Here is a 21,365-nt window from a genome sequence, read left to right as displayed (position 1 = left end):
AATCTAGTATATACACTACCGCTCAAAGGTTTGGGGTCACTTAGAAATGTCCTTATTTTTGAAAGAAAAGCAAAAATAATAAACTAACAGACATAGTCTAGACCAGGGGTTTCAAACTCAAATGACCTGGGGGCCGCTGGAGGCAGAATCAAAATGACCAAAAAAAGACACAAAATTACTAAAAAAGACACAAAATTATTACAAAAACACACAAAATTACCAAAAAAGACACAAAATGACCCAAAAAAGGACACAGAATTATAAAAAAAGACACAGAATTACCAAAAAAGACACAAAATGACCTAAAAAGACACAAAATGACCAAAAAAAGACACAAAATTAGAAAAAAGACACAAAATTATTTTAAAAAGTCACAAAATTATTAAAAAAAGACACAAAATTACCAATAAAAAAAGGAATTAAAGGGACCTTCCACACAACACGGTAAAGTGCCATTCATATAAAACTCACATTAAACTTTCATATCAAGGTGGGGGCCACAAAATATCGTCACAAGGGCCGCAATTGGCCCATGGGCCACGAGTTTGAGACCCCTGGTCTAGACATTGTTAATTTGGAAAACAGCTGATTTTCTTATGGAATATTTATTATATATTGTCAGCAACCATTCAGTGGCACATTGTGTTAATCCACGTTATAGTGTTGAAGCCTGATTGATCATTAAAACACCTGAGCATCATGTTAGCACAGCTGGAAACTGTTTGTGCTGATTTGAGAAGAAATAAAATGATCCTTCCTCAAGCTGGTTGAGTATCTGGAGGTAAAGTTGGAGATTTGTACAGGTTAAAACTATTATGTGTCTAGTATATTTTAAATTCATTTTGTAACTCATTTCATGAATAAAAGAGTTTGTTTTTATTGAAAACAACACAGACATTTTCTGGGTGACCCCAAACTTTTGAGTGCTAGTGTGTGTAGAGCATGGGTCTCAAACTGGCGGCCCGCGGGCCAATTGCGGCCCTCGTGCCGATATTTTGTGGCCCTCACCTTGATATGAAAGTTTAATGTGAGTTTTATATGAATGTCACTTTACCGTGTTGTGTGTGGAAGGTCCCTTTATTGCGCAATCTGGAGCTTTGTTTCACTTGTTTCTATGACAACGTTAACAAAAGAAAGGCAGCTGCTACCGGAGCGTTTATTATCTGCCGTGTTGTTGTTACCGGAAGAAATGGAAATGTTATGGAATGTAATTTTGTTTCCTTTTTTGGTAATTTTGTGTCTTTTTTTATTATTATTTTGTGTCTTTTTTAAATGATTTAGTGTCTTTTCTAGTAATTTTGTGTATTTTTTTGTAATTTTGTGTCCTTTTTTTGGGTAATTTTGTGTCTTTTTTGGTCATTTTGTGTCTTTTTCTTATAATTTTGTGTCTTTTAGTAATTTTGTGTCTTTTTTGTAATTCTGTGTCTTTTTTGTCATGTTTTTCCTTTTGATAATAATTAATTTAATAATAACTAAAGGTACTTTTGTTTTGGACAAATACAATGATAAAAACAAAAATATCTCATTAGAGTTTAATTTAAGAGCTAATATCTAGACATTTTCCATGTTTTTCCATGACAATGATTTTGGTTATTAACAAGTAAAACCTGGAAAATGTCTATCAGCTCTTAAATTAAACTCTTAATATATGATTATATTTGTACAAACAAATGTACCTTTAGTTATACCAGGCATTAAAATGAACAAAAAAATTGAAGAAATCAATGGTCCAATAATTTTTTCCATGACTGTGTGTGTGTGTGTGTGTCTAGTTCATATCTCTCTGACTGACTTCAGATTTCATATGTGGCTTGCTCATGGCACAAAGGTGTGCATCCTCGATTTTGAAGATTTTTTAATTCATTTTTCAAAATATCATTGTTTACGTAGGACGTGTTGCAGCATTGCACTGTTTCTGATCGGACGCCTTTTAGGGGAGCCCCGCCCCTTTTAGGGGAGCTCCGCTCCATTGTGTGATAGGCCTACGCCTGGTCAGTAACACAACTCACTCTGGATTTCCACCCTGACTCATCTCATCTGGAAGTCTATTTAGCCTACCTATCTTTAGGAGTTTTAAAGTGGCTACAAGGTTAGATTTTCTAATAATATTCAAATAGTTTCCAGTGAATATCAATGTTCAATGTGTATGTGTTGAATGGTGTGGTACCTTATGAACAGTAAGCGTTTTATGGAGTTGCAGACGTTGTAGTGGTCTGCATAGCCACAACATATGAAACACAATAGTTATGAATCAATCTACACATTCCACAACACACCTAATAACCCTTACTCACATTATTCACATCCATTTGTTTGTGCTGCATGTAAATTATTCCCTCCTATATCTGTGTCTGTATATATGTCTAACCATGTTGAATGATTATGTTTCTTTTCTTAAAATAACTATTTCTGTCTCTTTATATCTCAATGTACATCCATGTATTACCCAATATACACTTGGTATATTAACACTACGCAAGAGTATCACACCTCATTGTACATCCCACTTTCACACACAACCTCATTTGGCCATAATTGAAAAATCTACTTAATTTCCCACTATACCAATACATACTTCCTAAGGGCACTGCAACCTAAACAGGTTTGTCAGAGCTGGTTGATTAAGTAGACTTTGTTTAAGCAAAAGTAAAACACACAGTGAGCTGGGTGTTCCCATTCCTGACAAATATCTGTGAATCACTAAAATGTCCTGGTTTTCAACATATACAAGAAAACAGGAGACAATTTGAAATATTGGAGGATTTATTTGGAACATACAAGAAAATACAACAAGTAAAGTTCAACAAAATATATGCAAGTTAGTAGGGAGTAGGGTGTGGATATCTAGTATCATGCAACACTGTTGTATAGTAAATAATTCAGAATCACTACTATTTGCAATTTGAAGCTCTAAGTCACTTGTTTCGTAGCTCAATACGCTGTAGCTGCTAGTTGATGTGTTTCACGTGGTGTCTAGTCTTTTCTGGAAGAGTACAAAACACACTGAAGGATCACACAACAATTGGCTGTTAGTTCTACAGAGGCTTTCAGACTTTTCTATCTTATAAAAAGCTAACATGTAAACTTTTCCTTTAGGCTTTGCTTTTGTCTGAGCCGTCTTGCTCTGCACTCTCCCCTTTGCTGCCAAATCGCCGGTTTAACTCTGATGTCAACACCGAGCAGCAGGATTTCTGTGAAAGACAAAGAAGAAAGGTTTTGTTTTTTCTTTAAAAAAGGAGTCTACAGCAATGCTAGAAGCTCTATGAGACTGTACATTGTGGATTTGTGCTAAATGCTAATGTCAGCATGCAAAAATAACGAAAATGCTAACATGCTGATGTTTAGCAAGCATAGTATTTACCAAATACACTACCACTTAAAGTTTGGGGTCACTTATAAATGTCCTTATTTTTTAAAGAAAAGCACAATTTTTAAAAATTTAAAATAACAGACATACAGTCTAGCCGTTGTTATTGTGGTAAATGACTATCAAAGAGGAAACGGCTGATTTTCTTATGAAATATCAATTATATATTGTCCTGTGTTCCAGTGGCACATTATGTTAATGCATGTTTTAGTGTTAAAGGCTGATTGATCATTAAAACACCTGAGCATTATGATAGCACAGCTGGAAACTGTTTAGACATAAAGTTGGAGATTTGTACAGATTTTATTTTTTCTATCTTTGTCTTTACTATATTTTTGAGTCATTGTAACTCATTTCATGAATAAAAGAGTTTGTTTTTATGAAAAACAACACAGACATTTTTTTCAATGGTAATTGAGTGTGTGACCTCCAGGTCTGAGCAGGGAGGCAAACCAGGAAGTGCCTTAAGCTGCATTCTAGCTAAAATTCCAGCACGGGGCGCTAAGTTTGGCTGCAAAAACATCTCTGTCCATTAATTACAATGCAAAATGAGAAAACTTCTCACTTGATTTATAACCAGGGGTGCACATAACTGGTGCGCAGGTGCGCATGCGCACCCAGAATGCAATGATGCGCACCACATCGAGCGCATTGAAGCGCCTGTGCGCACCAACAGCTGGGGTAGCCGGGTGTACGAAAGGGCTGGAGACTGCCGTGGCTCTGTGCGCGCTGAGTGAGTGACAGGGGGCGGGCCGAGTGCGTGCGTCGGACGAGTGCGCACACAGACTGTGTGCACGCGTCGGCGGCGTGCATACTCTGTCTAATCAGATGCCGGCAGGCTATCCTCTATCCAATCAGACGATCCGCTATCAGCGCAATCAACAACGGTGTTAGCATCGGTGTTCAGACCGCCACACAGCAAACCCAAAATCATACAGTGCTTTACCACACCCCTCAGTAACACTGGGAGAGGCAAATTTGTTTACTGATATTCCTGTCTTATTCGCAGCTGTCTACTGCTCTTCAAAATGTCAAAGAAGCAAGCCCCGCTAAGCAACTATTTTAGTGTTGCACCACCACCTCCAAAAAGGCGCCGGACGGAACCGCCACCTGAGCCGCACAAAAAGAGATTGTTTTCGGAGAAATGGCTGCAGGAGGTATGGTGGCTCCAAAGTGATGATGAGCGCACCGTGATGTGGTGCAAAATATGCCGCGAACATCCTGATCTGGCTGATAAAAGCAGCGCTTATTATATAGGCACAAAGAATTACAGTCATCCATCATTCGACAAGCATGAGAAAAGCAAGGAGCACGTTAATATTGTGCAAACTATTGATAATAGGAGCAGCCAGCATCGGAGTCGCCCCCTTGACGGGTGGCAGGACAAAATAAATGAAGAACAGCGTAAAGCACTGTCGAATCTATTTTTGTTGGCTTTTCACAAAGCCAAACATGCACGTCCTCTGAGCTCTTATGAAGAGGACATTCCCCTGTTAGAAAGGCTTGGCGTTAATGTCGGGACTGCATATCACTCACGTGAGGGGGGGACCCGAATAATGGAGACGATTGCTACGACAATCAGTTCACAACTTCATGAAAAATTAAAAGCGGCTGAATTTTGGGGTCTGCTCTTTGACGGTTCAGAGGACATAAACAAAACAGAGCAGGAAATCGTGTACATCGTGTCTGTGTCGAGCGACGGAGAGTGCAGCTCTGATTTTCTTGGATTAATTAATCTGGGGGCGCAGCGATCAGCACAGGACATTGTGGATGGACTTGTGCAACTTTTCCATGCGTGTGGATTAACGGATGAGTGGAAGACCAAGTTGGTCTCGGTGTGCACAGACGGAGCAGCTGTCAACGTGGGGAAATACAACGGCGTCATTCCTAAACTACGACAGAGAGTCGTCATCGGAGATGCCCTGGTGCACGTACTGTGCACCGCCCACACGCTGGAGAACTGCGCAAAGGCAGCTGATCGCCTGGTGCCATACTGTGAGTCTTTTAATCGTTCTGTTGTCAGGCTGCTTAGCTTTTATTTACAGAAGGGGGGTGCAAAGAAATCGGAACAACTAAAGAAACTGTGTGATGAGAATGGCATTGCCTTTGTGAAATTGGGAAAGTTTCACAACATTAGATGGTCTGCATGGAGACAGGAGACTCTGTTGAAAATATGGAGACTGTTACCTGCCATCAAAATTCAGCTGTCCACAAGTGATGACAATGACCTGAAACATGTGTGCACAGAGCGATTTCACTGTTTCCTTGCCCACATGCTTGACACTGGGAAAGTCTTGCAGACCCTCTCTCTTAAGTTTCAGCAAGAAAGGCTGACTATTGGTGAATGCAAAGATGAGCTCATGGTAGCAGTTGGACAGCTGACACTTCTAGTTGAGAGTGATGACCAGCAGTACAGGAAAGAGACTGTTGCAAATGTGGATGCTGACAGGGACAGAAATGATGTACTGAGGGGTCTAATTAAGGAATTTGAATCTAGATATGAATCCCTCAAATCATGTGATCAATTTTTAATATTTGATCCTTCTACTTGGCCTCAGGAAATAAAAGACCTCCACAGTTTTGGCAACACCACACTGAGTGGCATCCTCCAGAATTATGAGGGCAGCATGTGTGTTGACAGAGACTCCACTCTGAGGGAGTGGATGAGGTTAAAGCAGTCAGCCAAACGTTTAGCATCCTCCTCTGTGTATGACTTGGTCAAAATAGTGAAGTCAAGCAACCCAGAAACTTACTCCAACATCTGGAAAGTAATTCTGCTGTCCCTTGCACTGCCCTTGAGCAGTGCTGCATGTGAGAGAGGATTTTCTCACCTCAATATGATAAAAAACAAGTACAGATCCTGCCTGTCAGACTCTCGCCTCTCATCCCTGATGCACATCCACATGTCCAAGCTGACATCAGAGACTTTTGACCCAAAGCCTGCTGTGGACCTGTGGATGAAAACAAGTGATCGCAGGCTCAGCCAGGGAGGGAGGAGTAGGCCTACATCCTCTTCTTCTACCAAGACTGCCATGGACATGGTGGTTGAAAGTGACAGTGATGAAAGCAGTGAAAGTAGTGATGAGGACGATGTCCAGCTTGCATAGCTATGTTAATTTCAAGGAAACTGAGCTCAAAGAGCACTGAACAGTTCATTTCAGTGTTTCAATGTTGATTATTAATGAATAAATGTTTTTGCAAAAATGTATTCGACCTTTATCCCTTTTTTATCATTCCTGCGGGGCGGGTCCGCGTCTCGGGTGCTCAATGAGCACCAAGTAACATCTCCAGGTGCTCCCCTGAGTACTAGAGCAAAAAAGTTATGTGCACCCCTGTTTATAACCTTAAGTTTTTTTTAGGACAACACTATGGTCTCAATCACTAGTAAAAAATCTTCTATAAGACAATTTGATGTTAATAGTGTAAATAATGGCCCCATTTAGAAGAAAATATAAGATAAAGAATAATAATTTTGAGTCTTTTTTGGTCGTTTTGTGTCTTTTTTAAGTAATTTAGTTTATTTCTATAATTTTGTGTCTTTTTTAAGTAATTTAGTTTTTTTCCTGTCATTTTGTGTCTTTTTTTTAGTAATTTTGTGTCTTTTTTTGGTCATTTTGATACTGCCTCCAGCGGCCGCCAGGTAATTTGAGTTTGAGACTGATTTAAGCCATTAGTAACACTAGTGGGGCTTACCAAAGTCACATTGTGGTTCTCCCTACCTTGCTATCCTTAGCTTGGTTGCGGGCCCTAGATACGAGTTCCAGCAGGGCCACCAGGAGTCCAACACCCAGTCCCAGGCCCAGGAGGAGGAAGAGACCCTGCAAGTCATGGGGCTGCAGGGCGTCTGAGGGGTGGGCCTGGTCAGCGCCCATGCAGCTGCTGGCCCACCACTTCTGCTGCAGATAAGTCAGCTCACCAGACTCACTGAGCTGGAGGACGGCCATGGATAAGGTCTTGACAAGGGGGGAACCTGGTGGAGCAAAGAGAGGTGGAACAGGGCTTTGAGATCTCCGGCTTTCTGCTGGGAATCCAACATGGTAGATTTTAAATTTGGAAAAAAAATTGGTTGGTCTAGGAATCATTAATTAGAAAAGATCAGGAGTTATATGGCTGTGTATTTATGTAACACTACAGACAAAGTAGACTCACCTTGTTTGTGCTGTGGCTGAGCAGAACTGTCCACTCAGTAATGTGACCACTCTATCACCATAGGTTTAAATTTTTGGTAGGAGCAATCAAGATTGCGGATCGGAGTTGGCTGCCATATAAAGTCTATGAGAAACAATAAATCTTCCAAGCCACTTAGAAGGTCAATCTTGGTGTCAAAACCTACATTTTCTGGGTCAAGGAATCATTTAAAGCTATTGAGAATATCACTAGATGACTCACTGTAAATAATGTGTTGATCAAGATCTGACATGAGATGAAAGCGTTCCCTCGATTTTTTTGAGCAGTGTACATGGCAGCTAATCCTCACTCTCCCGTGAACATAGATTCCAAACATTTTCAACGCCCTGCTGCAGCACTTGAAGACCTACCAGTCTGGGTGGAAATGAACATATCTATTTGATCAAATGATCATCTAGTGATATTCTCAATAGCTTTAAATAATTTCTTGACCCAGAAAATGTAGATTTTGACACCAAGATTGACCTTCTAAGTGGCTTGGAAGATATACCATTTCTCATAGACTTTATATGGCTGCCATCTCCGATCCGCAATCTTGATGAAGTGGCTCCTACCAAAAATTGAAACCTATGGTGATAGAGAGTATGTGGAAAAATTTGGTGCTTTTGTCCGGCGTCTCCCCTTTATTTAGCTAAGCCGCCTGACTAAGAGGAAAAATGAGCGGCATAACACTACTGAAAACATCGTTTTTTCTGACTTCTTCTCCAAAAACAACACTTCTTCTTAACCTTTTACTCTAGAGTAGAACGCTACTGCCACCTTGTGGTCTGTATGAGTCACTGTACAGAGTATTTTAACTTGCGTAAACAGAAATGAAATGAATGACTCCTTGTAAATATTTTATCCCTTTTTAACCTTTTTAACTAAATGTATTACACATGAATAACTCATTAATGAACTATTCAATTAATAACTATATCAATGAAATAAAGATACAACAGTGGTCACAATTTGGAGGTAAATGGAGAGGAATATTCATTTGTTTTCTGTAGGTGTATTTATAGGAATATTGATCTTTCACATTAATTTAATGAGTGTCTATGTTTTGCATGATCCACATTTTTATTGAAAGTGGGACTCCATTGATCTGGCATGTTCCTTCAATTGTCAAAATCAAAGTTTCTCCCCCTACCTTTTACAGTTTTAGTTTGATTATTAATTTTTTTTTTTTAAATGTTGCAAAATACAGCGAGTTGCATTCTGAATGAGAAATACTGGTTTTTACTAGAGACCTTTGTTTTTTGCATGCCTGTAGTCTCAATGTAATAAAATTTACAAATGGGAGTAATGGAGCACTTTTTGAGTTTGCAATGCAATGAATACCTGCCTGAAAAAGTGAAGAATTAAGAAAGAGTGTGTTTAATAACCCCAACTTTTTACAAATCGCAAACCTTATCATAATTCCCATTTTTCAATTTTTCCTAAATTCCCCAGCTTAACTTCCCGTGGAAAGTTTCTGGAAATTTAGCGGAAGTTTTCCACCTCTTTTCAACCCTACTTATGACAAAACAAAATGTTTATATTTGTATTTGCATATGATACAGTTTGTTAGAATTACCCCCAATTTCCAGGTAATTCCCATTAATTCCCAAGAAAAGTTTCTCAAAATTTATCGTAAATGTATCGAAAAATTTTCACCCCTTTGCAACCCTACTCACATACAAATAATAGATTAAATGATTAAAATGTATAAACGCTTATAAAATATTTAAGTAAAAATAACAAAAAAAAACAAAATGAAAATGGAAAAGTGTTTTCATTCACTGCCTGTTTGCTGAAGTGTTTTATGTAGAGATGTTCTGATACCATTTTTTCCTTCCCGATACCGATTCCGATACTTGTGCTGTGGGTATCGGCCAATACCAAGTATGTTATAAAAATATTAAAAAAATATCACACTACACCTGCATGACTGTGATATGATTATCATTGTGGTTATTGTGGTCATTAAGCGGTGAAATCCCACATTTTCGACAACAGATGGGTTGGTCATCCAGGATAATTATTTCAGGATTTTGTCTGTTATCTTGGTTGCTTTTACGCTCTCTGGGGAATTTGTCTCGTTGCTGGAAGGCAGCTTCCAGAGTTTGCTGCTGCAGCTCGTCCTTTTTCCCTTTTGTTTTAGAAAATTTGTCGTGCTCTTTAGGGTGACGCGCCTTCAGACGTTTAATTAAATTGCTTGTGTTAAAATTAGCAACACGTGTGCTACCGCTTGAGATTTTAACTGTGCCAGAGCTTAACGGAGCGAACCAGTAAATAGATTACTAATTTAATAAATTACATGGTATCGGATCAGTGCCTGGACTCCAGTTCTCGCCGATACCGATGCAGCATTTTCGGCAGTATCTGAGTGGAGTGTTTTAAGTGTCGTCTTAAGACCCATGTTTATTCCTTGGCTTTTTAACTTTGCGTGAGTTTTGTGGTCCTCTGTGTCTTTTATTTATTTTATTACTTTTAACTATGTCTTTTATTTATTTAACTATGTTTATCTGTTTGATTGTATTGTTTTATTTATAGCATCATTTTAGATGTATACACTTATTTTTTATTGCTGATTGGTATATGGAAATGTTTGTTTTATTGTTGATTTTATGTACAGCACTTTGGAGACGTTTTTGTTGTTTAAATGTGCTATACAAATAAAGTGGATTGGATTGAATTTCCAGGCCAGTATTTCCAATACTGGTATCTGAATCGGAATAACTCTAGTTTTATGTGTTTTAAATGTTTGTGTTCATGTGTGTGTTTCTGCCTCAGTGTGTCTGCGGCCTCAGACTCACAGCTGGAAGGGAAAGAGAAGAGCAACTTCCCAGGTAGAGACCAGTGGTGGAAAGTAATTAAGTACATTGAATGAAGTACTGTACTGAAGTACAATTTTGAGGTACTTGTACTTGCTTTGAGTATTTACATTTTATGTAACTTTATACTTCTACTTCACTACATTTTAGAGGCAAATATTGTCCCTTTTACTCCATTACATTTAGCTGACAGCTTTAGTTACTTTTCAGGTCGAGATTTAACATAAAAACATGATCAATTTAAAATTATTAGATATTTTTTTAATTATATCTTATAACAGTATATTAAGTTATTAAATGATGTCTTTAAAAAATTAAAACACTTCTTACATAAAAGCATCAATACAAATAATCTAATAATATATTTAGAATAAATATAAAAACCTGAGTGGGTCCATTCTGCATAATGAGTACTTTTACTTTTGATACTTTAAGTACATTTTGATGCTGATACTTTTGTACTTTATATTCAGTAAGTTTTGAATGCAGGACTTTTACTTGTAGTGGAGTAATTTCACAGTGTGGTATTAGCACTTTTACTTAAGTAAGGGATCTGAATACTTCTTCCACCAGAGGTCCAGACTCACCTATAGGTGCTGCGATGGTGTAGGATCTAGAGGCGATGACTTCCTGTGAACGACACAGTTTGCAGTAGCGAGCCACGGCCAGGTCCAGAGACACAGCCTCCCCGATGAAGGCGTAGTCTCCCTCCTGAGCGCGGCGAATCCCCTCATCCATGCTGGATGCGTAGCTCTTCTTCCGCTCCATGTGCTGGTACATTCGCCGGTAAATGGGGTTCTTGGAATTCTGGGAAACAAAACAATGCAAAATAAAACATTTGAATCCTCTCATGTGCAGTGTATTTGGAGTGTGCAAGATTTCAGTTCTATCAACCTATCCAGATGTTATGAATCTACTGTAACTATACAGGTACATTTAAAAAAATTAGAATATCATGAAAAAAGTTCAATATTTTTTGTCAATCATTTCAGAAAGTCAAAAAAACACAAAACTCAGTGTCTCAGAATTTTTTTCTTGATTGATCTTATGTAATATTCTAATTTCTAAGACTGAGTTTTGTGTTTTCATTATCTCTAAACCATAATCATCAAAATTACAAGAAAAACAGGCTTGAAATATTTCACTCTTTGTGTAACGAATCTTTATAATATACGAGTTTCACTTTCTGAAATAATTGATTAAAATTTTTTTTTTAACTTTTTCAGGATATTCAAACATTTTTTAGATGTCCCTGTAAACTGTTGAGGAGCTGCTGAATGTACCTTAAAGAACAGCATGGTGGAGCCAGACTCCACCGTGCCATAATCGATCACATTCTGGTTGGCCAGGTCTTCAAAAGTCTTGATGGAGAAGTTTTTGTTGTTGGAGTGCAACGTGGAGTTGAAGTTGCTGAAGTAGCTGGCCAAAAGCAGCACAGCAAACAGCCACCAGATGGCGCTGACCAGCCGTCCAGACAGGGCTTTGGGGTGAGGACCAGCACCTGAGAGGACAGAGACAGCTTTCAGTGGCTGCACAGGAACCCCACTCTTTTAACTGAATGGAGTCTTATAGGGCTATTTTGTCCATTTTTGAATCCTTTTCATGTCTTTTCGTGTCTTTGTAAGTCATTTTGTCTCTTTTTTGTGTCTTTTATGGGCATTTTGTGTCTGTTGTTGGTGGGTTTTTTTTAGTTATTTTGTGTCTTTTTTGGTCATTTGTGTCTTTTTGGTGTCTTTTTTTATAATTTTGTCTCTGTAGTTGTTTGATTTTTTAGTCATTTTGTGTATTTTTTGTCATTTTATGTCTTTTTTGGTCATTTTGTGTCTTTTTCTGGTCTGCTTTGTTTTTACGTCTGGATGTGATGAAGAAGCCATGCTTTGGTGCTTTTGGAGACTCCAGAGGGTTAAAAGCTGATAGTTATATTCATTATATAAATTCCTGCTCAAATAGGGTTAAATAATGATAACCACCTTGAATTTTGTATGTTATCATTTTAGAGCATTACATTATTTTATGGTTGCTCTGATTCAGTTTTACAATTCACTTTCCCTCAAAGACTATTCCTCTAGTTGTCCAGCTTATTGAGAATGTAAAAGGAGGTGCATCAAGTTTACCAAAACATCTCAACACTGAATATAATCGTCATTGAATTGGAATTACTTTTGCATTTTATATAATTGTTTCCCAACCAATGATTCTTTCAAAAAAGCTTTCTCATCCAAAGAATTTCTTATTATATCGTTTACGCAAAGAGCAAAAAACAAATCCAGGAATTTGATATGCTGTAGGATAACTACTTGATTTGTAGTTTTATGTACTACATTTCATTAAATATACTGTGTGACTGTAAATATAAGTCATGTATTCTAAAGTATAAGTTTATACCATACACATTACATTACTTTAAATCCTATTTTTTTATTTTATTTAACCTTTATTTAACCAGGGAATATCCCATTGAGATTAAGAACCTCTTTTTCAAGGGAGCCCTGGCCAAGAGGCAGCAAACACAGAATACAGTTACATATTTACATAACATACAGACCTTAAACACGTCATGAGAAACAAGTGCATGTTATGGAATTGGCCTCAATAACTCTTAGTTTGGATTTAAAAGTGCTCAAAGAAACAAATTCAGTTAATTTCCATTCTTTCTGGCGCATATTCCATGCATAAGGTGCAGAGGACACGGTGCTTATTGTGACTGCACTTAAATCCACTTACTTTAATTAAAGAGTTTTTCACATTGACATACTGTCCAATTATCAGCTTACAGTGCAGCATATTTATTCTGAGAGCATATAAAGAGTGTGTTACCTTGCAGGGTGAGAGCTCCTGTGATGTACCAGAAGCTGTGCAGCAATGTAAAGCTGGGCTCCTCTGTGTCCGTCTCAATCCATTCAGTGGGACTGATCCTGCAGACCAATGAAAGGCTTTAACACCAGCACTGTTAAAGCTGCACTTGCAGCAGCAAGATTCATATTTATAAGTCTGTTCACTGACATATAACTCTCTGTGGATGTCTGTGGAGCTACTGGCAGGAAATGTAATAAATTAGGAGCCTCTGATAAGGCCACATAATCTGTTTCATTATTTTGTTGTTGTGCCTTGGTACACAAAGTGTGTAGTTTTGCATCTCTTTGTATTCATTTTGTGTCTCTTTGACCCCATTTAAATTTCATATCAAGTGCTTGATTTACACTTAGACACAGGAATGCGTCTTAATCACAAATTTGATTACAATCACCCTTTGTTGTTTTGCCTGCTAATTCTGCAGCCTTGAAGGAGGTGGTGATGTACCTGAAGCTGTTTGGGGACAAACAAAAACCTCAGAAGAAGAAATTCTGTTTATCAGTTTGAACGTTCACCTGCCTGGGTAGGTTTAGGGGTAGGGGAAGGTTTAGGATTTGACAAAAAAAAGTTTGGGTCAAAGCCCTGTAGAACCTGATAATGTAATAAATTCCTGATAATGTAATAACCCTGATAATGTAATAAAAATCTGCACTTGAGTCCACTGAAAATGTAATAAAACCTGATAATGTAATAACTTCCCAATGATTTAATAAAGTGAATTTCCCAATAATGTAATAAAGTATAACACCGAGCACCTTTAGATTTCAAGAAGCTGTTGAATGCATTCGTGTTGTCATGGATACCTCGTTTGTGAAAAACGGATGAACGGGTCAAAAGTGAATAAACATTCAACTTTGACCTGTTGGTGGCGCTAGAGCTCTTGAGCTAGAGTTGCCTACACAGTATCACCACTTGAACCCAAGTAATGGGTGGTCTGCTGTTAAATTATTACAATATTGGGGAATTATTACATTATCAGGAGTTGTGAAATGAAGGCTAACCTGATAATGTAATAACCTCCCATTAATGTCATACTTTATTACATTATTGGTAAAAAGTGAATTACATTATTGGGAAATGCACTTTATTACATTATCGGGAGGTTATTACATTATCAGGTTTTATTACATTTTCAATGGACTCAAGTGCAGATTTTTATTACATTATCGGAAATGTATTACATTATCAGGTTCTACAAGCCCTTTTAACAGAAGAACTGGATTTGTATTTGAAAGTCACATCTTTCTTTTACCCATTTTACACCAAAGCAGTTCAAGGACCGGTTTAGAGCCGGTGCCTAATCTTGTTGCATTTAGACAGCCAAAAAAACGCTCTCTGCCAGGAAAACTGTTTGCTGATCTCAAACCACAAACTGCTTTCTTCCTGGCTGAGGCAGCACCAGCACTAGAACTAGTCAGTGGTGGAATGTAACTAAGTACATTTACTCAAGTCCTGTAGGCTACTTACACTGTAAAAAAAGATAAACAATAGCTACTCAATAAATTGAGGCAACAGATTGCACGCAATATTATTAATTAAATCTAACTACGTTACAAGTTGAGTTAATAACAACTTAACAGGAAGTGCCTGTCATTTAAAAACGAACTAAATCTATTGTGTTGGATTCATTCAAAATTCTCTTGATTTAGAATTACATACACATAAAGATTATATTTAATGTGATCAAAATAAGTAGATTATACCTCAGACATTTTTATATTAAAGTTACTTAAACAACTGCCTCAACATCAAGGACGCATTTATATTGAATACATTTTATCAAATATATTAAGTAAAATGAAATTACTACAGAATAATTTATTACAATGTAAGTACAATTTTGAGGTACTTGTACTTTCATTAAGTATTTCCATTTTATATAACTTTATACTTCTACTTCACTACATTTCAGGTAAATATTGTACTTTTTACTCCACTACATTTATCTTTAGCTTTAGTTAGTTTAGTTACTTTTCAGGTCGAGATTTAACATAAAAAAACATAATAAATGTAAAATGATCATGCTTTTTTATTAATTAAACCACATAAAAGTATATTAAGTAGTTAAAATAAGCCCTACCTTGACAACAGTCAATTAAAGCTTAATATAATAATATATTTGGACAATCTTTAAGTACATTTTGATGCTGATACTTTTGTACTTTTACTTCAGTAAGTTTCGAATACAGGACTATAGTGGAGTAATTTCACAGTGTGGTTTTAGTACTTTTACTGAAGTAAGGGATCTGAATACTTCTTCCACCACTGGAACTAGTAACTACTAAATTATTAGACCACCCTTGTTTCCTAATAATCTTGGTTATTATCAATAAAACCATGTTAAATATCTAGATATCAGCTCTTCAATGAAACTCTTATCAGCTATTTCTGTTGTTATCATTATATCTGTCCAAACAAATGTACCTTTAGTTGAACCAGCCATTAAAATGAACAAGAAACTGAAGAAAATAATGATCTGATATTTTTTTCCATGACTGTATGTCTCACTTTGTTTTATTAATGTTTGAACGTTTTTTGGAAATGGGATTACAGCTATAATATTAGCAGCAGCTCCACAGCAGTGTGGCGTTATTTAGAAACTTCCATTTACCTGCCCACCAGGAATATGCAGAACCCTGTTAGCAGGAAGGCGATGAGGACGCCGATCCACATGTTGGTGGAGAAAGGTGACAGCAGGCTGAAGCTGCTCTCTTCAGAGGCCGAGTCCTTACGCATGATGAAGCCGATCCCTGTGTGCATGAAAGGGGCCGAGGTGTCTACAAACTGCTCCCTGACCGCAGTGAGCGTCAGAGGGGCCACGGCCAGGTCAGCCTCCTGACACACACACACACACACACACACACACACACACACACACACACACACACACCATCATTAGTTTAGTTTTAGTGATTTTTGGTTTTCAAATTCAGTTCGTTTTAATTAGTTTTAGAGTGAGTTTGCTTTTAGTTTAGTTTTTTACTTTAGCTTAATCTGCTTATACTGTATGTATCAAACTGTATTTTTGGACATGTATATTTGCACATCTGTTTATTTACACACCTGTATATTTTCACACCTGCTGTAACTGTTATCTAGGAGTAACAGCTACTAATGCACATGGACCATCCATTCCATTTCTTCTATACTAGGCTATGTATTGTGGGCTCATGTTTTGTATGTATGCGTTGCGTTGCGTTGCGTTGCGTTGTGTTGTGTGTATGTTGGCTGCTGGAACACCTACATTTCTCTGCTGGGATGAATAAAGTATATCTTATCTAATCTTATGTTACCTTTTTATTTTTTGAAAATGCTTAGTTTTATTTTAGTTTTTATTAGTTTAGTTTTTTGTAATGGGCTATGTGTTGGGTGAGGGATTCAAAGAGGTCATAATACATTTTGCCTTTATTTCCTTTGGTTTATCCATCTCAGCCCCAATAAGGTTATTAAATCTTACAGTTCCTGGTGTTTTGAATGTTGGTTGGAGTGTAACATCCCAGTCTCAGTAACATGTTTACCATGTGTTCCTGCATGTCCAGCTGTTTAGTTGAAGCTAAATAATATCAACGCCAACTTCCATCTAAAGTTCTGCCTTGAAGCTCCATGACAGTTTTTGTTTGATGATGATAGTTCAAGTAAAGCCAGAGATAAGGTCAAATATATTTAGTATAAAAAATATAAAACTAGATTATATTCTCATTTTTCTGTTTTTGTGTTATATTTGCAACCTGTTTTCACATTTGTGACATTTAAAATTCCTGATTAAGAAAGATAGTTTTGAAAGTAAAAAGAAAAACTTTTTTTGTTTGTTTGTTTCTGTTGGGTTCAAATATGTTGATCCAGTGAGTGAAATAATAATTATCAGCTCATATAGGTGAGGTGTGCTTACAAGTATGACACAATTGTAAGTTTGCTTGTTCTTTTAAGTCTTTTATGTTTTCTGGTAAAACCAAAGAAAATTATATTTTGTATAATCCTTTGTATCAGTTGATTTTAAACTCAAATTTTAAATAAAAAACTATAATACCAGCATGGCACGGTTAACATTTTTTAATTGCTGAATGAAAAGTAATTAATACTAGGACTGCACGCAGTTCGAAAAAGTAGGTTTACGACATTTCGCGAATTTGCGAAAAAAAAAAAAACGGTAGGCGAAAATGGCTGTGGCCTTTATCACAAGATTCAGCACAACTCAGTGAACGCGTGGATATAAGGTTTTCGAATGTGCGATAAAGTATGTGGGAGTTATTAGCCAAAACACACTTTACTTTATTATAGCGCCACCTAGTGGTGAAAATTCAGGATGACAATAGATTATACAATTTTTCGCCAGGTGTGACTTATATTTAAAGTTTCATGAGTTTTGGGGTATGTTCAGGCAGTGAAAAATGCGATCATTTCGTCACGAGAAAAATAAAAATAAAAATAATAAATAATCATTCGAAATACAATAGGGACCTCGCAGGTCGTTGCCTGCTCGGGCCCTAAAAAAGGACAAAACAGCCCGAGACTCCAAAGGGTTAATGAGAGCCAGTACAGTTGACTGGTGCAGGATTTACCCCTCTGATGACTTCACCGATCATGCCGTTCCAGTTGCCGCTGGAGTCCATGGTCCCGTAGCGGCTGTCCTTCACCAGGTGCAGTTTGTACGTGAAGTTCATTTTCTCAGCGAGCTTAGAGATCAGATCGATGCAGTAGCCCTCCAGCTCAGAGCCCTTGCTCATGGTGTAGGGTTCTTCCTAAGGACAACAGAAAAAACAACATCACTTTAATGGGGAGTGATCATTAGGGGGCCAACTGGGCTGAAAGGGGCAGTGAAAGTGATAGCATGCTTTGAATATATACATAATGCATGTATATATTTGAAGGAATAATGTAAATATTTATGTAACAGTGGGATAATATCAGCATGTGAAAGATTTTTTCTAGATTTAACAGTAATATTTACAGGATGAGCAGTGTGCATCTGATGTGTAGCAATATTTAATGATTATTTCACTGCAAAAATGTTTTTCTTATCCTCTAATTTCTGTCAGTGGCGGTTCTACACAGGGGCCTACAGGGGCCACTGACCCTGTGAAGAAGACCTTGGCCCCTGCTGTGGCCCTTGTGTCAAATTAATAATAAAATGATCAATTTATAATGATGAACAAAGGAAAAATTACCTATTTTTTGTTCAAACAATATCACATTGTACACAAAAGGAACCCAGAATGTGTACATTGTATAATACTTAAATTGTGCAATAAAAGTTTGTGTATAAAAAATTATTCTCACTGTACTGCACTTTCAATATAAAACAAAGTAATTGTGCACAAAAATGAGAAATGTCATTGTCGTACAAAAATAATTGTTACTGTTGGTAAGTCTCATAAGCTAAAATAAAGGTTTTGAATGCTTAAATATCATCTTTGCCGTTGTTTAATGTGCCTCTCTGATTAAACATTGGCCCTTTCTTGGCCCCCACAGTAAAACTGGTCTAGAACCGCCACTGATTTCTGTAGTAGTGTACTGATACAAATCACTTTGTTTCACATAATCTTTCTTGTTCCAAGATCGAGACACTATCTCTGGAAATATTTCAAAACAAGTTGATTATCAGAAACAGCTATTACCTGACTGGACAGGACAATTTAAAGGTTTAAAAAAGACAGAAAATAATTAAATAAAAATATACCAATTGGGTCTTATTTTCGTAGTTTAGTCATTTCTATCAGTTGTGATAAGATTGTTCTGATACGCAGGAGGTGCTGGCAGGAACAGGTTACGTGGTTGTCGGACCATGTCAGCAGTGTTTGTGGCATGCGGCCCAGTTGTAGTGTTGTCAAAAGTATCGATACTCAAAAAAGTATCAATACTAAAACGTTGTATCCGGATACAATACTTATTTTCAAAAGTATTGATACCCCCCCGTGCACAGCATACAATCTCAAAATATTGTTCTAATGGTTATTGTTTATTGTATTTATTTATTTTTTGCACTACCTCAGACCTGAAGCTTGTTATCATAGTTGCAGTTTCTTTTTGCACAACTGTTTTTTATTATAAATATTTAAACTGTGGTTCTGTTAATTTTTACATGTTGCATTTTTCTTGTTAGTAAAAATATTTCTGTTAAATTTTGAGGTCTTTGTTTTTATCCTTGTGGTATCGAAAATGGTATTGAGTATCGAATATTTTCCTGAGTATTATATCCAGTTGAACATTTTAGTATTGTGACAACACTGCCCAGTTGAAATGAGTAATCATGAAAAGTAAACTCTCTCCTCAGTGCAATGATGCCTCCAAATAGAACGTGGGTGGGGCAAAATTAAAACAATTAAATAGGGAGTCTCTACTAAGTCTACCCTGCACAAACAGTTAATGCATAATGAAAGGGGCATTACTAAATCATAGGGAGAGGTGTGGAGACAATATTGAGATGTAGAGCTATAAGACCTTGCCTCTTATCAAGCATGAAAAATTTGGGGCTGATCGGAAAAAAAGAAAAAAGTTCCCATTCCACCGTGAACGAAAACTCAACCTTCACCACAAAGCATCATCAACATCTTGAGGCCAGTCTGACCTTATTAGAGGTAAATCTGATCTACAGTCATGGAAAAAAGTTTTTATTATGTTTTCTTCAATTTCTTGTTCATTTTAATGCCTGGTACAACTAACTTTTTTTGGACAAATATAATGTTAAAACGAAAATAGCTGATAAGAGTTTAGTTTAGGAGCTGATATCTAGACATTTTACTTGGTTTCCTTGATAATGATTTTGGTTATTATCAAGAAAACCATGAAAAATGTCTAGATATCAGCTCTTAAATTAAACTCTTATCAGCTATCAATACGTTTTAATCATAAGACTTAAGATTTGGGAGGGTTAAGAGGCTTAAATCTCTAGTAGGAGTTTGTTAAAATACGGAGCCTGGAGAAGGCAAAAAAAAAAGTTGCAAATTAAATTCAAGATGGCTGACTTCCTGTTGGGTTTAGGGCGTGGTTCTTGGTTATTCTACGTGAAACCAGCTCCAGGGGCTCTTCACATCCTCCTCCTGTTTTGTGGCTAACCAAAGAGACTGTTTACATCCTGTCTGATTGACCATTTGAACCCCGGGTGATATCACTTTGAATGATCTTCACAATTATCTTGGCCAATACAAATGTATGAGTACTGATAGATTATGGCCCAAGTACAAAAATAAGACCCTTCTCATAATAACCCAAAAACTATTATTTCACAATGTGTTTCAAAGCTGCACAAGGCATTCTAGTATGGAGAAAGGCAGAAAGGAAGAATACCTTTATAGTTGTGATGGATAACTCTTTGGAATCTGTAAGGGGAAAAACAAGCATCCAGTACATTTAGGATTCCTGAAAAGAACCAAGTCAATGTAATCAAGCATGAGCAGCTGCACAAAGATTAAGGCTAAGCCACTTCTTCTGTTGATTGGAGGTTTAGTTTCATGTCTATAAGCCGATGTGCAGAGTGGCCTCTGAAATAGTGATGTGTCAGTCGTGAACGAGTCGGTTCTAAGAGCCGGCTCTTTAAAGTGAACGATGGGAACCGGCTCACGTTCTTCTTTCTTTTTTTAAACTTTTCTCGTTTAGAACAGTAGCTGCAGGTGCTGTGGACACCGACGGGTGTTACGTGAGTGAAAGTTGAAAAAGAAGTAGCATTTGGAAGCATTTTGACACTTGTGACAACATGAAAGCACAGTGTAGGATTTGTAGAGTGAAGCTCTCCTATCTAGCAGAGTCCACTAATAACTTACACAGGGATTTGAGAACTGAACATTAAAAAAAGCAGGCTGGCATGCTGCTTCTGCCACTACTCCACCGGTGTGTGTGTTTAAATAAAAAAAAAAGAAAAATGTCAATATGCCTTTTTTAATTTCTATGCTCAGGTTTTTATAGGCATTTTCTACCTGCTTTGTGTAGCATAGTGGTTCTTCAAGCAAGTTAGAGAGTTACAAGGGATTTTACAACTGTAAATGCAAATGAAATTGTGTGTTCAAATACAAATCACAAGTCGAAACAGCGCTAAATTTGTCTGAATTATAAAAGGTATAAGTGGTCCAATGAAGAGCTTATGGGAGCTGAAAGAGCGGCTCTTCTTGGTGAGCTGAGTCAAATGATCTGGATCACTAAAAAGAGACCAAATTCCAATCCCTACT

The 21,365-nt window shown here is 37.2% G+C and overlaps 1 protein-coding gene across 1 annotated transcript in view; it reads right to left on the bottom strand.

Moving 5' to 3' along the window:
* Window positions 1-2,745: 2,745 nt before the first annotated feature.
* Window positions 2,746-21,365, bottom strand: part of LOC131972093 (glutamate receptor U1-like) — a 20,897-nt gene continuing 2,277 nt past the window's right edge. The window contains exons 3-10 of the mRNA XM_059333852.1: window positions 20,491-20,522; window positions 17,766-17,945; window positions 15,818-16,041; window positions 13,171-13,268; window positions 11,637-11,854; window positions 10,941-11,160; window positions 7,087-7,337; window positions 2,746-3,191 (exon numbers count right to left, since the gene is read on the bottom strand). Coding sequence (XP_059189835.1) covers window positions 3,093-3,191; window positions 7,087-7,337; window positions 10,941-11,160; window positions 11,637-11,854; window positions 13,171-13,268; window positions 15,818-16,041; window positions 17,766-17,945; window positions 20,491-20,522 — 1,322 coding nt within the window. The 3' untranslated portion in view covers window positions 2,746-3,092. The remainder of the gene's footprint in view (window positions 3,192-7,086; window positions 7,338-10,940; window positions 11,161-11,636; window positions 11,855-13,170; window positions 13,269-15,817; window positions 16,042-17,765; window positions 17,946-20,490; window positions 20,523-21,365) is intronic.

Source organism: Centropristis striata, chromosome 5, assembly GCF_030273125.1.
Source record: "Centropristis striata isolate RG_2023a ecotype Rhode Island chromosome 5, C.striata_1.0, whole genome shotgun sequence".
Classification (NCBI taxonomy): Eukaryota; Metazoa; Chordata; class Actinopteri; order Perciformes; family Serranidae; genus Centropristis; species Centropristis striata.
Note: the sequence above shows the minus strand (reverse complement) of the source record. Positions and strands in the feature narration are given on the sequence as shown.